Genomic DNA, 20642 nt, shown 5'->3' with positions numbered 1-20642 from the left:
GGTTTATCTACCTAACAGCTGTTACAGTAAGAATTAAATGAGATATACAAGTAAAACTCTTAGTACAATGAGTAGGTAACTATATAAATTATTAATAACAATAAAACAACTGCAACTAACATTTATGAAGTACTATGGCGTAAGAAAGTACTGTTAATAACTTTAAACATGGTCTCATTTAATCCTCACATCTCTATGAATTACTATTGATATGAACACCATCTTCATTTTACAAATGAAGAAACTGAGGCACAGAGGTACTTTAACAAAGGTAGTCTGACTAAGTAAATGTTAGTTCCTCTCTCTCTCCCAATCTCTAAGACATGCCACCAAAACACCTACATCTGATCTCTATTTCTGTTTGAGGGAGGAGTGAGAATCACAATAATTTTTAGGTCAAGTGGCTTGGCATCTTTTCTTTCTCTTTCTAATTATATTAAGTTTGTGTCGCTTTTTTGACTTCCTAAGGCTTGTTGGGCTGCTAACAGGAATGCTGCTTCATTTTAAGCATCAATTTTGAACAGAAATACATTCTGACACAAAATGATATAAATGTGGAGACTTAGGGGACAATGAAATAAAGGAAAAATAAAAACTTACTACATCCAGAAAGTTCCTGAGGCTGGGGTGAATTCTTAGCTATGTGAAAAGACTTTTTTCCCATTCTCTTTCAGAGTCACTTGTGCTTGTTTTATCTGTCTACAACCAGGTCTCACACTGTAAAGTATTAGGAAAGAGTACAATTCACAGTCTCAAATATGTCTTTCCCTCCTACAAAACGTTTCCTCTGAGGAACATTACTAGATCACAGCTGGTCAAAATGCTAAATCTTGATTGCCTGGATCCTGGCCAAAATCTACAGCTACAACTCTGTGGAATAAGAATACTTAAAAAGAAAAAAAAAAAACCTTTTAAACAACATTTGATCTTCTTCTTTCTCCCCCTGTAGCAAGCGATGACCTCATGGCAGCAAGACCTCTACACGGGGGTGTTTAGATTGGTTTACCGCCATTAGAAATGTTTGAAGCTCTAGGTTCTACTCTGCGCCAATATCATGTCAACTGCGCTAAAAAGCAATAATAGTTTCTCACCTTCTTAAAGATTACTGCTTAAATAATGCAGAGCAACGACAGGGCTGCACACAGTGCCAAAAGCAGATTGCCAAGGCAAAGCTGAGGTAGAATTACGTCTTTTGGCAGCTTAGAAATTATGACATAAAGTTAGTTTTTTCAAAAAACAACCTCCATAAATTAGGCTACTATCCTTTTTCAAAATTCAACAAAGGTTAGGATTTATCATTCTCCTCTCTCTCGCTCAGATCGAGTAGAAGCACAGGGCCTCCTTGGGAAGGCCAAATTTAACGGCTAGATCTTATCTCCCAGGGGGCAGCTGGGGGTTAACAGTTTGATGCATGCGGTCTCCTGGCCACAAGCAAGCCATCTAAAGACCTCTCACCATTACCAGATAAGTGAAAGTGCTTAATCTTTGCCCTGGATGTTAACAAAAACAAGAAACAAAATAAAAATAGAAACAATCTTGGGCCAAAAGCATTGGCTGAAATCTGTGCCAGTGGTCACTTTTCCCCTGGGCTCAGCTTGAAAGGTTTCCTGCCAAAGTCTGACTAAATAAAAACAGAGAGTTTAAAAAGGTATAAATGAACAAGGGAGCCTTTAGATTTTCTTTAAACCAAGTACTGACGGAAAGACAGAGTTCCACAGGCAAAGGATAAAACAGGCAAGCTGAAGAAATCCACTTCCCCAGACTATGTGACGTGAGGGCCTGGCCACCAGGCCTCCATGGCCCTGGGCAGCGGGGCCATGTGTGTGGAGAAGAGAAGCCCCCGCACAAGCCCGAGACAGAGGCGGAGGGAGCCCACAGCCAGGAGGCCCGTCTGGAAGCCAGCTCAGCGTCAAGGCTGAGCTCCTTGGGACAAGGGACTAGAAAATAATAGAAAATAATCCTCCAAGGAGAGAGAGGCCCCAGGAGGGCGGTCAAGTCAGCCACTTCACCCATTGGTTTTCACCTTAAGAAATCATTATACAAATTAATCTACTGACACACAGTCAGGTAACAAACAATCTGAGGACTACAAAATGGTCTCTTTTTACCCAGAAAGAGATGCCAGGGATGATACCTGGGGACCCCTTCGAGTGTCTGGACAGCACTTAAGACATGGGAGTAATAAAGTATTTATGCTAAAAACTAGAAAAAAAAACAAAACTCCAACTTTGCCAGGAAAGGCAGAAGAACAGTAATCTCACAGAGCCCAGCCCCAGAAAGAACTCTACAGGGAAATTAAAACCTCAGTCAGGGGATGCTTTCAGAATTTAAAAAACTGATTTGCAAAGAGTGCTAAAGGAAGCTTCAGACCCCCGAGGCCAATGACAGGATCGTGAAATTAAGTCTGTGGAAGACACTGCTGAAGCTGAGCTACCGCCACATTTCCATACGCTGTGCCATGGCCCAAACCATGCGGCTTCAGTTTACTGTCAAAGAAAAATGCGTAGCTCTGCCATCACTTTCAAATACACTGGTGGCCGTTGGAAGAAGTGCTTGAATTACACTTAGCCGTCATTTAATCATTACTTAGTAAGAGACGGTGGAACTCTAGGGATAATGTCTTGGGAATCTTATCTTATGTAGTCCTCTGTAACTACCAAGAGAGGTAAAGTGTAACATTGTATGCGTATTAACAGAACATATTAACAAATGAAATGATTTACTTCCTTATTCAAATATTTATTGTCTACTATGCATACGGCACTGTGCGCTAGACATTATTATATCTGGGGATTGTACCCAGACATTATTGTATATGAGGATATATTAATGATTGAGGGAAAAAAAGCTACCGTTCCTGCTTTTATGGAGCTTAAACCACAGTGGGAGAGGACAGACATCTGTCAACAAAATTACGAATGTAAATGTAAAATGACAACCTCTGGCACATGCCACGCAGGAGAGGACATGGAAAAGCTTGTAACAGGTTAATAAAGCTCGTAGCAGGAGTGACACAGAAAGGCCGAGATTCGAAGGGCAGGCAGAATTCTTTACCACGTGAGAAATGGGTTGGTGGGTGAGAGCATCTTCCAGGCCAAAGGAGCAACATATGCCAAGACCCTATGTCACGAGACAGAACAATGTGTAAGGACCCAAAAGGCCATCAAGTGAAGAAGAACGTGGAAGGAAATAAGCTGGAGAGAAAAACAAGGTCTGGACCATGCAGAAGCCCAAAGGCCATGCTTAGAGTTTTTCTCCTTACTTAAGTCATTAGGTGTTTTAGTCTAGGTGTGGGGTGGGGGAGAAAGAAAGAGAGGTTAATTGATTGACCTGTATTTTGGAAAGTATGCGCTGGCTGAAGTCGGAGAACGGGCTGGAGGAGGCCCAAAGCAGATGCCAGGGACCACGGGCTGTGCGGCAGTTTAGGTGAGAGAGCCTGGCTCAGACCAGAATGGAAGTGCGTAGATACGGACAAAGACACAGGAGGGGGAATCAGCAGGGGCTGCTAAGGCTGGATACAGCAGTGAGAGGGAAAGGGAGGGTTATGCTTGGCTCCCTGGCCAGTGTAAAAGAATAGAGGGAGGTTCCTTTGCTGAAAACAGAGCACTGGAAGACCACGAGGCTTAGGCTGGTTCAAAGACAGGGTGAAAAAGAAAATGGGCACAAAGAATGTGCTGTTAAAACACCCAGGAGGCAATAAGAAAAGAGATCTGATGTCAAAAGAAAAGAAATCTAGGCTGAAGATTTACATTCGTGCTTCACTTCAGGGTGGGTCATTATTAAACCCGCAGCGTGAGTTGCCGCCTCAGGATGAAGAGCAAGACGAGGGCCCAGAGCTGAGCCTTGAGGGGCTCTAGTTCTTTTTGATGAAGTAGATGAAGAGGAGCGTGCAAATAAGATAAGAAGCAGTCAGAGAAGGATGGCGCAAACTAGGAGAGGGTCATAATAATAGGATTCCTTGTCTGGAACCACAAGATGCTAAATGATCCCTTGTGTAAAACATTTTAATCTTAACGTAATTATAATAGGCTGTATTTTAATAGTTAAAATAGGGACCCTACCCCTGTCCGGCCTGGGCTCAAATCTTAGCTCCTCTACTTGGCAGCTGTGTCCCTTTTAAGTGACATTAGCCTCTCTGTGCCTCAGTTTCCTCACTGTAAGATGACAGGATAATGGGTCTTAATTTACAGGTCAGTTCTAAGGATTAAATCAGTTAACTAAATAATATATTTAAAATGCTTTGGAAGAGTATCTGGTTTAGAGTAACAGTCATTTGATTTAGCTATAGTGACACTACTTATTATTATACATTGTTATCTACTAGCAGAAGAATTGTTGAACAAAATGAGTTATAAAATGACCTTTAAAAACTCCAAAATTGAAACACAGGAACATACCTAAATTGAGCTTAAACTCAAAGGTCACACTGAAGCAGCCAGTGGTTATTTCTAATGCTGCAAACCCTTGTCAGCTTTTGATGAGCAAAGACCCTATCACTACAGCCTTCTTGAAACTTGGAGTACAGGGCTTTAGATCTGGAAGGATGCTTATTTGCTGATGCTTAGCACATGCTAAAGAATCCCTCCTGAAAAACACTTAGTACAGGATATATAAGTGCCTTTTCTGCTCATTCCTTCCCTCCATCCATTGAAGTATGCCCATTTTTCCAAAGCCAAATTCACATCCTACCTCCTTCATTAAGCCCTGAAACACACCAATCTGAAATGCTCTCTTTGAACTCTAAACAGCTATACTACTTGTAAATTATACCATCCAACTGATGTTTAATATAATCACTTGTATCTTGTATACGTATTCCAGTAGACATTACTGAAATCCACATTCACTGCCTGGCAGTCTGCTAGGCTCTGGGAATAAAGAGGTATATTAAATAAGGTTTATATTATTAAGGGGTTTCCACTAGAGTTCCCATCTGATAGTAGAGAAGGCAGAGAGTTAATCAATAAACAGAACAACACGGTGCTTTGTATGCAATATATATTTTGCATATTATAATGGAGAAGGGAGTCAGTGATCTTCTGAAGGACTCATCAGAGGGAGCTAAATTGAATTGGAGCCGTGAAGGATAAGGGGGAATTGACCAGGCATGTGTATGTTTGGGGGATGGGAGGTGGAGTTGGGGGGGAGGGTACACAGAGGAAGAAATGAAGAGAAGGATACTTAAGGAGGAATAAAACACAGTATGTGTGCAGTCCAACTGTGGAGCCAAGTCTTGTAAACATTGTATGGGAGGGGCCTGGTCGTCTTCTCTTTCCTGCAATCCACGTTTCTACTTTCCAATCTAATGTAGTACAGAGCACACAGGTAGGTACTAAGTGAACATATTTGTTTTATGAATAAATGGGTTTATTTGGTTGTACTCAAAAGGAATAATTTTTTTTCCCTTTGGCGATGTGTTGAGAAACATTCAGTAATGGTGGGGAAAAAAAAGTAAAAAAGAACATTCTAGGGTTACTTATAACAGGAAAACAAAACTATCTAATGATACAATAAATATAAATGAGGAAACATTATGCAGCTGTTAAAATGATGCCAAAAAGTTTTTAATGGCATTGGTAGAAGTGTTCAGATGCGACATACAAAAAAGCAGTACGCACAGCTGCAATAACAGGGCCGGCACGGCAGCAGCCACCAGCCGCCGGTTACTGGGCACTTGCAAGTGGCCAGCTGGGTCTGAGATGTGCTATTAGGCATAAAATGTGCACTGGCTTTAGAAGGCATAATGTGGAAAAGGAATGTGAAGTGTTTTATTAATAATTTAAAAATATTGATTACATGTTGACATGTTTTTGGGATTAAATGAAATATTTAATTCAAATTAATTCACCTATTCCTTTTTACCTTTTTCCAATGTGGCTGCCAGGCTATATTTCTATGGAAGAGCACTGGTATAGATAATATAATCTCAACTATATAAGAAACACATAAAAAACTAACATTAACAGTGGCTTTTCCCCCTGGATTGTGGTTTCCCTCTCTTCTATATATTTTTATAACTTCCAAATTATATTCATTGAGCACATGCTACTTTAAAATTAAAAGAAGTGAAAAGAAATAAGTAAGACACAAAGAAAAACAAAGAAAAAGATCTCAATTTGGGGCAAAGACTCAGTAGAGTAAGAAAAGAAGAAAAGGGTATTTAAGGAGGAATAAAACACAGTATGTGTGCAGTCCAACTGTGGAGCCTACTGAGGTTGAGAAAAGCAGCTCAGGGACACCCGAGTGACTTTTTGTCACTAACGGAGGGTTAGCCCAAGAGGATGTCAGCCAGCTGTTCTTCATCCTGACTGGAGACAGAAAAAGCGGAAATGGGCGTTAACAGCAGGAGGGGGCCTGTAAGTTAAATATAGGGAAGAATTTCCTGAAGCGAGAGTGTTTAAACTCTGGAATGAGTTATGGAAGAAGCCTGGTCCCCCAAGGTCTTTTAAAATGCTACAGATACCCATATGCCTTCTGTGCTCCTGTCTAGAGGCAACGGGATGATTTGTCAAGGTTTTTTCTAAAGTAGCTATCTTAGAGTAAATAATGCCAATAACACTTTCTTTTTCATTTATTTTCGACCAGCCTTCACTTTTCCTATTAAGGATGCCAGCCTGCAAGAAGTACCCTGAAAGGCAAGCATATCTGATACAGCTTCCTCAAGTAGGACTCTTGAGATTTCAAAGACAGTGTCATTTGATCTAAATTTAAAAACCAACATCAGCTAGACAAGATGTTTTTTAAGTCTCTCATGGGTCACCTGCCAGAAGTTAGTTTTGAATTCAGCATATGCATGATAGAGAGAAGGAAAGAGGACAGATTTGCTTTTAAAAAGTGGAGCTTTAAAAAAAACATTAAGGCTGGATACTGCCTCGCTGTCAAAGGTGGATGGTTTGGCTTAAAAGCAGAACTACTATATTGTTACCCTGTGTAGATTGGCTCACTGGCTCTAGGTTTTCATCATTCTCAGTTTACTCGAAAAAAATTTTTTTTTCTTAAAATGTGCCAAAGTTCTTACTTACTTATTTAAAAATGCTGTTGAGCTTGATTCTACAGTATTTATAAGGAGTGGAAGACTGGGTCAGCAGAAGCACTATCTAGAGACGTTACCATGGAAATGAGATGACCTTACATAAAGTCACTAGTTGCTCCTTCTCCCAAAGTCACGTCAAACTCTAGAAGGAAGCTGGAGATACAGCTTGGCAGGCTGAAGGATAGCCAAGGCTGTTTCTCAAGTGTTCTGTCCTCAATAAGCGCCCTGAAATTGACACAGTCACTATAAAAACAGCATATTTGGTCCTAAGACATCAAATAAGCCAGTCCGCGGTTGACCTCCACCATTGTACCAAGACTCTCCACTGACGCTATGTCTCAGGCTCTTAAGTCCCATATGACACCAAGAGCGAACAATGCATGTAATGTTTTTACAAGTTACATCCTACAAAATATTCAATTTGTCTTATCTAATTATTTAAATTATAAACTAAACAACGGTCAACTAGTCAAAGGCAGGGCAAACCATACACTTTTGAACATTCTTTTGTCCCTTGAATAGTGCTATATGCAGAGGAGACACTTAATAATTGTTAAGTGCATGGAGATAATACTTAATACTTAATAAGACTTTCTGGAGTCCTTTTTCATTTATAAGCCACTTAGACGTCATCTCATTTGCTCCATATAACTATGCTTGGGAAGCAGGGCTGGTGCTATTAGCTCTACTTAAAAAACGGATACCCAAAATGATTTATGAAAATTAAATGACAGAGCTAAAGTTGCAGCCTGTATTTTCAGATTCCCAAATCCAGAACTCCTTCCACTGTACCACACTGCCTTGCTGTCAGATAGTTTAAGCTTCATAGTTGAGAAAAAATTAAGACTTAGAAATAAAAAAATTCCATGTATAGAACAGGACAGATGGCTCTGAAGTCCTGCTTTTATCATGTCTTATTCTGAAAAAAGAACATGAGATTCAAGGAAGACACCACTAAGGGCAAATATGTTTCTTTAGTTTTCTTGTTTCTTAAGCAATAAAGGTAAAGTATATAATTATTTTTGTTTTGGTCTTAAAGTTCTTAACTTCTTCACAGAGTTTATGACTCTTAGTTTCCTGTCTCTTTGAGATAAATGGGGTAGGATACACAACCAAAGGCAAGGACAGGCTAATTCTAGGTAGTGGGAAGTTGTCTGAGAAAAGAACTGCACCAAGTCGTTTTCGCCAGGACCGCTGCCTTAATTTTGCTGTGTACGTGTCCCGTGCTCTGGATTTGACTCTGGTGCCTTTCCCTGTGGAAAGTAACAGGTGTTAGAAATTAAGTGGCACAGAGAGAGGAGGGCTGGGGAAGTGCAGAGAAGGAGCGATCGCTAACTAATGAAGTGTAGTGCGGGACGGTCAAAGAACCTGGCACCAGCAGTCGGATAATCTGGGTTTCTGGTCCCAGTTCCGTCACTTATTACCAGGTGATCTTGGCAATTCACTCCACATTTCTAAGTCTCAGCTTTCTGATGTGTAAAATAGTGATCATTGTCCTTGTCCTCCCTCCCAGGGTTGTTGTGTTTCAATAAAAACATGGAAAGTTTTGCAAATGAGAGTTATTATTCTTAACTTCTAATTACAGTGAGACTTACCTAAGAAAGTAGGTACCCCCAAAAGTAAGTAGGCAAACAGATTTATAGGGTACTTATTTCTAAGGCTTCCCAAGGGTAATAAAAGGGCGAGGGGAAAGTGAGAGGGAGATGGTGAACACTGTGTGATCTCCTTACAAACAGATACAGAATATGGCTCTTGGTTATTAAAAAACGTGACCAAGAGCCATATTCTATATTCTATATTCTATAATGTGACTGAGGAGGTGACTGCATATTTTAAAGGAGAAACAAAACACTTATAACAAAGAACAGATTGAATTCTCCGAACATAATAGCTATGATTCATTTATTCATTACATATTTATAATAATAGCTACTACGTATTCAGTATACCATGTACCAGGCAGTATGCTAGATATTTACATATTTAATCTTTATGATTAACTCTATCAGGTAGGCATGGTTATCTCATTTTATAGATAGCTTAAACTTCTCTGAGGTTACAGACACAGTAAGTGGAGCTGGTATTCAAGCCTGTAGTCTGTACATGCTCTTTACACCTGGGCAACTGTTTCCTTAACCTATTTTGTCCTATACCCCCGGCTTCACATGTCCAAATCCTCCCCGTGCTCCAGGTCCACTCAAATGCCCTCTCCTTATGAAGGTTTATCCAATTTCCACCCACATCTCTCACACAGGAAGTGAATGGCTTCCTCTGAGTGTTCCAAACCACTTCCCTACCTTTCTTATAGTACTTCATGCTTTGTATTTACTATTACATATTGTTTGTTACTATTTCATCGCCTCAATTAGATGTGAAGCTGCTTGAATGCAAGCTCAAGAAGCATGTTCGATGAACACAACAGGATGGATTCACATGCTCATCACTTATAAACACCGCCTTCCTTAACGTCAGACTGGGACCCCAGGATGCATAAGACAGTCCTCAGCCTCCAGCTGCTCAAAAGCTGAGTGGGTAAGACTTGCTGGGAGAAGTGAACCTGGGAGAATACATGTCTATTTCTGTTTGTCCCTGTGCCTGTTGAGTGACTAAAAGAGGTAGGATGGGAGCTGGATCATGAGGCGAGAGCAGCACTGGGATAGGGCAAAGGCAAGGACAGGCTAACTGTTGGGAGCGGGAAGTTGTCTGAGAAAAGAACTGCGCTCATAAATGAGCACGGGATGTCCAGGGGCCAGGTGAGACGGGTGAGAGAGCAGAGGAGAGACGCAGCCGAGGGGCTGCCCCGGGGCCTGGATGCTGGGGCCCCACCGCACAGCCTGCTCTCAGCAACCACAGCACAGTCTCTTCAACTCGCTTCCCAACTCATCATCTTACTGGCAGCCATCAGGCAGCAGCTAGCGCGTACACGCCTCCCCGACCGTCAGTCAGCACCATCATCAGCTGTGCCTGCGCACGTCAGTTTGAATCTTGGACCACTTCATAGATGGTAGTAAAAAAAGAAAAATGGGATGTTTAAGTGGTATGCTGGTGGCTTTTAACCAAAATATTCAAGAGTACAACCTCTGAAATCCTGCTCTTAAAAATTGTGTTGCTTGGAAGTTACAACGAGGTTAGTAATCCTAGGATGAAAAATGGGGAACGGTTCTGGAAAGGGCTGGCATAAGGCCCCGAGCCCCGTGTAACTGCGTGCATGAGGAAGAGGGGTTAGTTGTAGGATTAATCAGGTAATGCTTTTGGTATTAGATAGGACTTCTGAATGTGAAAGAAAAAATGGAATTTGAATCACACTGTCTTTTCTTTAAAAAACAAAACAAGCTGTCACGTACTTTCAAGCCTACCATACGGAGGAATTCAGCAGCTGCACTGACCCTCAGCCAGTTCGAAATCCTCGGCACCAAAAGAACATACAGCAATCGCTTCCACAGGGACCAATCTGTGAATGGTAACAACCACACAGAGAATGGCAGTGTTTTCTTTTACAGAAGATGTAAGAGGCTCTCTTAGGAGCTTGAGTTTTTTTACCCTTTGCCCTAAGGAGCACAGGCTTGGGAGGTAACTCCTCAGTCCACGGTGCTCTCGGAAATTCTCAGATTTCCTCTGAGGCTAAAAGTGCTTGTTCCAGTTTTGTTTAGATTTGTAACTTCCAGCTCAGCTTCCTGCAGCGGTCTTCACTTGGGATCATTAGGTAGCATTCACTTCGCAGGACTTCACATCTACCTTGGTAGCCCATTTTTCATGAAAGCACCATGAAGTGGTACCATGCTATGCATTCAGTGTTAATGTGCCGGGCACAGCTGGCGCAGAGGAGTACCGCATACATCTGTGAATTGGTGGCTTAATGGATTTTTTACATCAGTGCCAGGAGACCTAGATTCTAGTTTAATTGCTAGAGGTTCATGGGTCAAACCATTCTTAGGAAGTCATTTAATTTCTCTGTACCTTAGAAATGAAAGTTGGTGGAAATTACAGTGTTCTGGGAGAGTAAGGGCAGCAGGTCGCAATGACAAAGCATTTCTATGTAAGCAGTTTGGGAAAATTGTCTAAATTGATTTCGGAAGAAAGGGATTTAATCTCTAAAGTTCCAGTAATTTGCTGTGATTTTGTTTCTTATTTTAAATATTTACTTATTTTGTATTTGCAGTTTTGTATTCTTTTTCTTAAAAGGGTTCCTAAATTGTATATGCTCTAAGGACCACAAAACCCAGATTCTCTCTGTTCCTAAAACGAATCTGCATTCTAGCCAAGGTAGTCTCTTCTTTGCCAATAAAGCTATGGTGCCTTTTCGAAAACTCTTCCCCCTACCCGAGGGGTTGGCATGAGGATCACTGTAGGAGGGAAGGAAGGGGGAGTGCATATTCTAGAGAGAAGGACCATGTGGCATAACTCTGAGTCAGGAAAGAAGTGTCCGAGGAACTAAGAGGAGGTCAGTACAGTGGCCACATGAGGGAGCGAGGGTGGGGGGGTGGGTGTCAGACACAGTGGAGGGGAAGGGGCCAGGCAGGCCGTGAACAAGAGCGTGGAGGTTATTCTAGCCACTGACGATAGGGAGTGATTAAGATAGAACTAAAAAATCTTAAAGGTCACTTTGGCTACTGCAGAGAAAGAGCAAACGTGGGAAAAGAGTAAAACCGGGAAAACAAATTGGACTAGTGCAGGGTCTGGGTAAGAGAAGGGGGTGACTTGGGTAATGGTGGCGGAGACGGTGGGAAGTGGTCAGATTTGAAACATATTTTATATTTTTCAAGGTAGAGATGACAGGGTTTGCTGATGATTAGACTGAATCGAGTAAGAGTGAAGAAAAGAAGGGAATCAAGGATGATTCCTGGTGTGAGCAATGGGCAGACTGGGCCATTTGCTGAGGGAAAGAAGACTGGTGGAAGGACGGCTTTGGATATGAGATACCTGTGATATCCCAAGGCAGGGGGTGTCAAGTAGCGAAGTATAGTCTGACTATAGAGAGTTTGCAGGGGAGATTTACACTGAAAACGTAACTTTGAGAGTGCTGAAGATACAGGGGTTTTTCAAAACTAAGGGAATAAATGAGATAACATGAGAAGAGGGCAGAGAAAAAGAAAGAATGACCTAAGATGAAACCACAAAGAACTCCATATTTAATGATCATTTGAGTAAGGAGAAATACGAAAAACAGACAGAGAAAGAGCAGCTGAGAAGAGGAAATCTGTGGGAAGACAGTACTGTGGAAGCCAAGAAAGGAGAATGTTTCAAGAAGGTAGGAATGCTACTGAGGTGCGGAACAGGGTAAGGGCAGACAAGGGACCCTTGGGTTTGGCAGCATAGAGTTCAGTTGGCACCTACCGAGAGAAAAGGAATTTAGGTATTCGGATAGAGTGGGAAATCAGACGGGAATGGGTTAATTAGGAATTGGAAAAATAGAACATAAGTAGACCTGTAATCATTACAAAAATTAAATCAGTAGTTAAAAATTTATACTGCCCCCCTCAACAAACAAAAAAATGCTAGGATTTTGCCAACTTCTATCAGACCTTCAACATATACCGTAGATAATTCCTATTGTATACAAACTGTTCCAGAGAATATAAAAGAAGGGGAAGGTCCTCAATTTATTTTATGAGGCTTACAACCTTGTTGCCAAAATCAGACAAGAATTATTACATGAGAAAGAAAAATTACAGGCTAGCCTCATCTCAGTTCACAGGTGTAGATATCAAATAGTATCAAATCCAATCCAATAATATAGGAAAAAATAATATATTATGATTAGATAGAGTTCATTCCAGAAGTAAATGATAGTTTAGAAAATACATCATTAGCACATTAACATAGTAAAGGAGAGAAAAGGTAGTGTTATCTCAACAGATTCAGAATAAGCATTTGATAAAATTCAAAATACACAAATTCATGATTTAAAAAAATAACTTAGTGAGCTGGGAATAGAAAGAAACTTCCTTTTGCTAATAAAGAATATCTATTTAAACCTTCAATAAATAGATATACTACTTAACGGTGAAAAGTTAGAATCATTTTCCTTACAATCACAAATACGATGAAGATATCCACGATCACTGCTCCTCTTCCTTAATAAAACATAAGACAATAAAAAGTAATAAAAGTTGTAAAAGTAGAAAGGAAGAAACAACATCATTATTCACTAACAATAAAGTGTACGCAGAGAAAATCCAGGAAAATCTAAAGACAACCTACTGTACTTAATGTTAGTAAGACTGCTGGATACACTCTAAAAATACAAAAATCAATGGTATTCCTGTATACTGGCCGCCCATACATTGGAATTGTAATGAAAAATTCATTACAGCAACCAAAATGGTAAGCTACCTAGGACTAAGTATCTAATAAAAGGTTTGTAAGACTTTTATGAAGAAAATTAGGAGACTTCACTGAGATATGTTTAAAAAGAAAACATACAGACACCACGCTCATAGTTAAGACTCAGTATCATAAAGCTTTCAAATCACTCAGATATAATTCATATGTCAAGAAAAGCCAGAAGAATTTTGAAAAAGAGCCATAAGGAGGAGCCTTGCCCTACCACATTATCAAGAAAGTTGGGGTACCATCCTTTTCCCTTACTCTGAGGAACAGGATTTAGGAGTAACACTCGCGGCTTCTCTCCATCCTCTCACTCACTGGCTCTTACAGGAGGAGGGCCTTTTCTGACTGGTGAATTTAGAGAGAAAAATAAAACCTGAGTATTCTTGGCTTAACCCCATCTGACGGCTCGCTACGGTGCAGTGACGGGCCTGCTACTGTAGGGAAAGCCTGGGGCTCTCCAGTTCCCACTGATTGTGAGGGTAAGTTTAATTCTGAGTGACATCTTTGCAAGCTCTTCTTATTATTGTACCAGATGTCACGGGGAAGAGGGACGCTATTAATAGTTATTGGGCCTCCTCAAACCTCAACAAAACGTACAGAAATTACATCTTGTAATTAAAAATGTGGTACTAGCCTATGGATAGACAAAACAATGAAGCAGAACAGGGAGTCTGGAAACACACCCATGTATATAAGCGGAGCTGGAATATGAAAGAGATGGCACTGTCAAACAGCGGACAAAGAGCAGACTCTTCAGCAAATGATAATGGGACAATTCGCTGTCTGTACTAAGCAAGACTCGTTTAGTGATTAATCAGGTAGTGTTGTGGGTTGCCCCTCTCCTTTTTTTACAAAGAATGTTTTAGGTTATTTACCATTCCTGTTATAAAGCCTCTCATGAATTGTATACTTGTCTCCAACTAGATCACAAAGCCCTTGAAGAGAGGCCTTGAGTCTTCTTGTTACCCTCCAGACTTTACATGGAATTGATGCTAACTAAATAAATGTCTGCTAGCTTCCTCCTCCTTCTTATTATCATTTTATATCAAAACTCAATTCCTATCTCTCATTCCTTAGGGCATATCAATACAAGGCTTTTGTCATTATTTTGCTATTCTGACTAAAATTCTTTAAACATTCGTGTATTTGCTTACCAGGAGTCCTATCTAAAACCAGACATCTGGAACTTACATCGTGAAGATCATATGAGACAAAAATAAAAGAAGTCAAAGTAAAGGTTAATCATATGTGTTGTTTTCTTACTATTCTCAAGGCCTATCCTCATGGCACAGAAGAAAACAAAACCAATCCTGTACCTTCCTCCCCACAAATAATTTTTCTGCCTAACATCACATTTCATTCTTACCACAAACTGGTGAGATGAGCAGGGCGGGGAGTACAGGTGAGGAAATGAGACTTCCGAGAGGCAGGACTTTAAGTTCACACAGGAGGCTAGACAAAAATCAGGGGTCAGGAGCCAGTGCTCCTGGGAAGAACCCATGCTGCTCCCAGTTGTCTAACTTTCTAAAGGCCTCATTTCCATTCACATGATATCCTAAATTAATGCCTATCATTCAAGGATTCAAAATTCAAGAATTACTACGTGGTTGGAGGTAAGCTTCCCACTTATTTAAGTGAAGTGAATCACTCTAATGTCTTCTTGACACCAGACTTTGCCTCCACCCTTCTTTTTTTATTTTTTAAATTTTATTTTTTAAATTACAGTTTATATTCAATATCATTTTGATTTAGTTTCAGGTGTACAGCATAGTGGTTAGACAATCATACTTTACAAAGTTCTCACCCTGATATTTCCCATACCCACTTGGCACCATAGTTATTACAATATTATTGACTGTATTTCCTATGCTGTACTTTATACCCCTATGACCATTCTGTAACTACCAATTTGTACTTTTCAGTCCCTGCACCTTTTCCACCCAGTTCCCCAAACCCCCTCCCCTCTGGCAACCACCAGTCTGTTCTCTGTGTCTGAGTCTGTTTTAATTTCGTTTGCTTATTTTGTTCTTTAGATTCCACATATAAGTAAAATCATATGGTATTTGTCTTTTTCTAACTGACTTGTTTCACTTTCCATGATACTCTCTAGGTCCATCCTCGCAATCACAAATGGTAAGATTTCATACTTTTTTATGGCCAAGTAATACTCTATTGTACATACGAGTATGTGCCACTACTTTTTTATCCATTTATCCATTGATAGGCACTTGGGTTGGTTCCAGGTATTGGCTATTATAAATAATACTGTGAGAAAAAAGGGTATGTATATTCTTTTGAATTAGAGTTTTGGGCTTCTCTGGATATGTTCCCAGAAGTGTACTAGCTGGGTCATACGGCAGATCTATTTTTAATTTGTTGAGAACCCTCCATATTGCTTTCCGTAGTGGCTGCACCAACCTGCATTCCTACCAACAGTGCACGAGAGTTCCCTTTTCTCTATATCCTCACCAGCACTAGTTGTTTGTTGGTTTCTTGATGACAGCCATTCTGACTGGTGTGACGTGATATGTCATTGTGGTTTTAATATGCATTTCCCTGACAATTAGTGATGTTGCGCATCTTTTCATATGTCTCTTGGCCATCTTTATGTTCTCTTTGGAGAAGTGTCTTCTCAGATCCTTTGCCCATTTTTTAATTGGACTGTTTGTCTTTTTGGTGTTCAGTTGTTTGAGTTATTTGTAAATTTTGGATATTAGTACTTTATCACGTGTATCATTGGCAAGTATCTTCCTCCGTTCAGTGGAATGTCTTTTCATTTTGTTGATGGTTTCCTTTGCTGTGCAGAAACTTTTTAGTGTGAGGCAGTCCCATTTGTTTATTTTTTCTTTTGTTTCCCTTGCCCAAGGAGATATATCTGAAAAAAAAAATTGCTAAGAGAAATGTTAAAGGTTTTACTATCTATGTTTTCTCCAAAGAGTTTTATGGTTTTGAGTCTTACATTTAAGTTTTTAATTCACTTTGAGTTTATTTTTGTGTATGGTGTAAGAAGGTGATCTAGTTTCTTTCTTTCTTTTTCTTTTTTGGATATTATCTATCCTATCTTTCCAACACCATTTATTGAATAGACTGTCTTTACCCCATTATATGTTCTTTCCTCCTTTGTCAAATATTAATTGAAAATAAAGGTGTGGGTTTATTACTGGGCTCTCTATTCTGTTCCATCGACCCTCATGTCCATTTTTATGCCAGCACCATGCTGTTTTGATTACTATGGCCTTGTAGTATAGTTTGACATCAGTTAGTATGATACCTCCAAGTTTGTTTTTCTTTTTCAAGATTGCGGTGGCTACTAGGGGTCTTTTGGGGTTCCATTCCATATCAATTTTTGGATTATTTGTTCTAGTTCTGTGAAATATGTCATTGGAATCTTGACAGAAATTGTGTTGAATCTATAGAGTGCTTTGGGTAATATGGACATTGTATTGATGCTAATTCTTCCTATCCATGAGCACAGTAGATGTGTCCACTTATTTCTATCTTCTTCAATTTTTTTCCTATGGTATTTTATAATTTCTTAGTAAAAGTCTTTTAATTCCTTGGTTAATTTTTTTCCTAGCTTTTTTTTTTTTTTTTTTAGGCAATTGTAAATGGGATTGTTTCCTTAGTCTCCTTTTCTGATAGTTCACTACTGGTGTATAAAAATGTAACCCGTTTCTGAATATTAATTTTATATCCTGCTACTTTACTGAATTCATTTATCAGTTCATAGGGTTTTTTTTGTTTGTTTGTTTTTTGTTTTTTTGGTGGAATCTGTAGGGTTCTCCCTATATAATATCATGTCTTCTGCCAAAAAAAAAAAAAAAATATATAATATTACTTCTTCTTTTCCATTTTGGATGCCTTTTATTTCTTCTTCTTGCCTGATTGCTGTGGCTAGGACTTCTAGTACTATGTTGACAACAAGTAGTGAAAGTGGGCATCCCTGTCTTGTTCTTGATCCTAAGTCAAATGCTTTTAGCTTTTCCCCACTGAGTGTGTTGTTAGCCGTGGGTGTTTCACATAGAGCCTTTGTTATATTTCCTCTATTCCCACTTTGCTGAGAGTTTTTATCATAATGTGTGCTGAAATTTGTCAATGCTTTTTCTGCATCTATTGATATGGTTGTATGATTTTTATCCTTCATTTTGTTTATGTGGTATATCACATTAATTGATTTGCAAATATTGTGCAACTCTTGCACCCCAGGAATAACTCCCATTTAATCATGGTGTATGATCTTTTTAATGTATTGCTGGATTTAGTTTGCTAATATTTTGTTGAGGATTTTTGCTTTATGTTCACAGGTATATTGGCCTACAATTTTCTTTCTCTGTAGTATCTTTGATTGTGCAGTTAGGGTAAGGTTGGCCTTGTAAAATGAGCTTGGGAGTCTTCCTGCCTCTTGAATTTTTTGGAACAGCTTGAGAAAAACAGCTGTTGGTTCTTCTCTGAATGTTTGGTTAAATTCACCCATGAAGCCATCCAGTCCAGGACATTTGTTGGAAGTTTTTAAATTGCTGCTTCAATTTCATTAGTTGTCATTGGTCTATTCAGGTTTTGATTGTTCTTGCTTCAGTTTTGGAAGACTGTATGTTTCTAGGAATTTACCCACTTCTTCCAGATTGTCCAGCTTGTTGGCATATAGTTGCTCAAACTCAGCACCAGGGCTAGGACTGAGGCCACTCAGCAAAGGTCTCGGTGTACACCAAGATTAGTTGCCACCTGCTGAGTGCTTGCACACCTTTGCGGTAGTCTTGGGATTCTTAGGGAGCTGTCAGGGTTAAGGCCAAAAGAGTTTATCAAGCCCAAGCAGAAAAGATTTGGCCGTCTGATGAGACAGTTCTACATCTGAAGGGTAGGGTTAAGGTTAGGGGAAAACGGCCCCTGCCTCAGAGTCACACAACTTGGTTTCTGACATCCAGACCAGGCAGCTGATTCCTCAGCAGGGCAAGAGCTCAGCAGGGCAGGGCAGGGCGACAGGGAGTCGAGAGGGTGGGGCTTGTGCTTTTCTCCAGGCTGATACAGAACGGAAGGGAATGCTCAACCCGGGCCATGTGGGAGAGGGACTCAGCACAGGGACCTCGCAGCTGTTCCTTCAGCTCTCTCTCTGGAGCCACGCAACCCAGTCTGTCCTTGCATGACTCCACTTCACTCTGAACTGCATGCACTCCCTCTGCCAGAGCCCAGGGTGGGTGGCCATGAATGAGACTTTTGTGTGCTGGCCCTTTAAGAGGGTGCCTAGGTTTCTAGCAGACTCCCTGGGTACTGAATCCCTGCTGATTTTCACAGCAGGATGTTATGTGGGCTCCTCTTATTGACTCCTGGTGCTCTAGGCTGGGGAGCCCAGCATGAAGCTGAGACCCTAACGCTCCTCAGGGGGACCTCTGAAGCTGAGATATCCCTCTGGATTATCAACCACCCCACAGGGGTGTGGGTCCAATGCTTTTCACATCTCCGTCCTTCATACCAGTCTACATATGGCTTTTTCTGTAAATCCTTGGTTATATGACTTCTGATCAGCTAGTCTTCAATTGGTTATTCAGATTTATTGTTGTATAATTTAGTTTTAATTGTAGTTTGGACCCAAGAGGTGAGTATAACTTCTACCTACTCTGCTACCTCTTGGATCTCCATCTCCCCTTAATTTTTAAGAGTCATGTCTATCCTGACAAAGCACTTTTAAGAAGTAACTTGCCCTCATGGTACCACAGGCACTGACATCAAACACAAGAACATTCTAGTATGTGCCTCTTGGTGTCAAGACTAGGTCCCGACAAACCTGACCTATTCCCTGTCTGCTTTCTTCCCTTAATTCTCACAGCCACAGATGCCGGAGCTCATTCTGTATGACCTTTGCTTGTTCTTTAGTCATAGGAGCTCCATGTCTCTCCCTTTAATGAGTCACAGGGCTGCCCCTCAGTGTCTGCCTCAGCAATGTTCTCAAGGATTGCTTGCCCAGCCAGCCCCCCAACATTCAAACGATGCCCCTGCACGCCCTCTGCCCTCCCAGGGGTGCTTCACCCCCCTCTGCCATGATGGCTGCCTTCCTTCCCTTCAGATATCTTCTTACAGAAGAAAACCCAGAAGGCAGGTGTGGTGTAGTGTGGAAGCCAGAAACGTTTCTCAGGATTATTATCTACATTACAGTTGTGAGTGTCAGAAATAAAGGTACTCACCATCTGACCAGTAGTCCATGTTCCATGAAGTTTTTCAGGTTAGGAAGGGTTTGCCTCAAGTCTGGAGTCCCAAGTCCATGCTGGTATCTTAGCTGCAAAAGAAAGAAAAATAGAATTAAAAAAAATTCTGGCAGATACTAGGCAATGTTTCAGAAACATGATCTACTGAACATGTCTTTTTCTATTTCTGAACGCTGAAAGAGGAAATATGAATGTATGATCCCAGTATCACCACTACACTGTTGGGATGATGTTTAAAAGCAGTCTTTTCATTTCTTCCTGCCTTGCCCTGTGAAGTAAGAGAAGATTAAGAATGACTAACTGCGGAATCAGGATATTTCAAAGACCCCTGTAAGATTCGCCAGCATCGATTCCAAGGACATAGCCCATAAAACCAGTATTTCACTTTAAATACTGAAGGCTCATATTGTATACTCTGAGCACATTCAGCCCTTCTTTCACTGATCCTGCTCTTTGTATAATCAGGGTAGGAACTGTATTGCATTCACCTGATTCCCAACAGTGTCGGATACAGTGCTCAGTCAGTGCTTATTAAACAAGTATGTAGCAAGTCACTTTTGACAGAGGCTGTGCTCTGTATTTCTCTTACATCTATAATTTCCCTCTTTACCCAGAACCAGAGCACAGAGTTGTAGGATAGCAGGAGGAAATTATGGCCAGTGGGCTTTCTCTGCTCTTAGTGTTATTCATTTCTATAGAGGCTTATTTTCTAAAATTAAGTATTCTTCTGTGTTCCTTGGGTAACTTGCTAAATAGTTTTCATCTGTTTGTTCCTTGTCTCCTCTTTCTCTGTCTCTGGATAGAGACATTTGCTACCTTGACTGACCATAGTAAGATCTGAGACAGGTATATGTGCATATTCATACACATGCTTACACACATAATATCAATTACACTGTAAGTGTGCAACATAGCCCTGTAGAAATGGATTTTTCAAATGACATAATACATACGAAAAAACTTCGTAATCTGCATACTGGTGTACAAATGTGAAGGGCCATCAGCTTTGAAGTGTTACTTTTCTTGCACTTAACTTTAAAAGTGACCAAGTCAAACTTTTAATATCTTCCTCTCTTAAAAAA

At 40.4% G+C, this 20642-nt stretch overlaps 1 protein-coding gene across 4 annotated transcripts in view; it reads right to left on the bottom strand.

Annotated features, from left to right (window-relative positions):
- The window catches only part of UVRAG (UV radiation resistance associated), a 264247-nt gene that overhangs the window by 9661 nt on the left and 233944 nt on the right, over window positions 1-20642 (bottom strand). For 3 of the 4 annotated variants that reach the window (XM_054576288.1, XM_054576290.1, XM_054576289.1), the window contains one exon: window positions 19540-19631. In XM_054576288.1, the coding sequence (XP_054432263.1) occupies window positions 19540-19631 (92 nt within the window). Of the gene's footprint in view, window positions 1-17251; window positions 18135-19539; window positions 19632-20642 lie in introns of those variants that run through there. The other variant, XM_054576291.1, reaches the window with a different exon arrangement.

This window comes from Pteronotus mesoamericanus, unplaced genomic scaffold (genome assembly GCF_021234165.1).
Source record: "Pteronotus mesoamericanus isolate MK-2021 breed Mesoamerican mustached bat unplaced genomic scaffold, CSHL_Meso_final contig_33, whole genome shotgun sequence".
NCBI lineage: Eukaryota > Metazoa > Chordata > Mammalia > Chiroptera > Mormoopidae > Pteronotus > Pteronotus mesoamericanus.
This window is presented reverse-complemented; position numbering and strand designations above follow the sequence as displayed.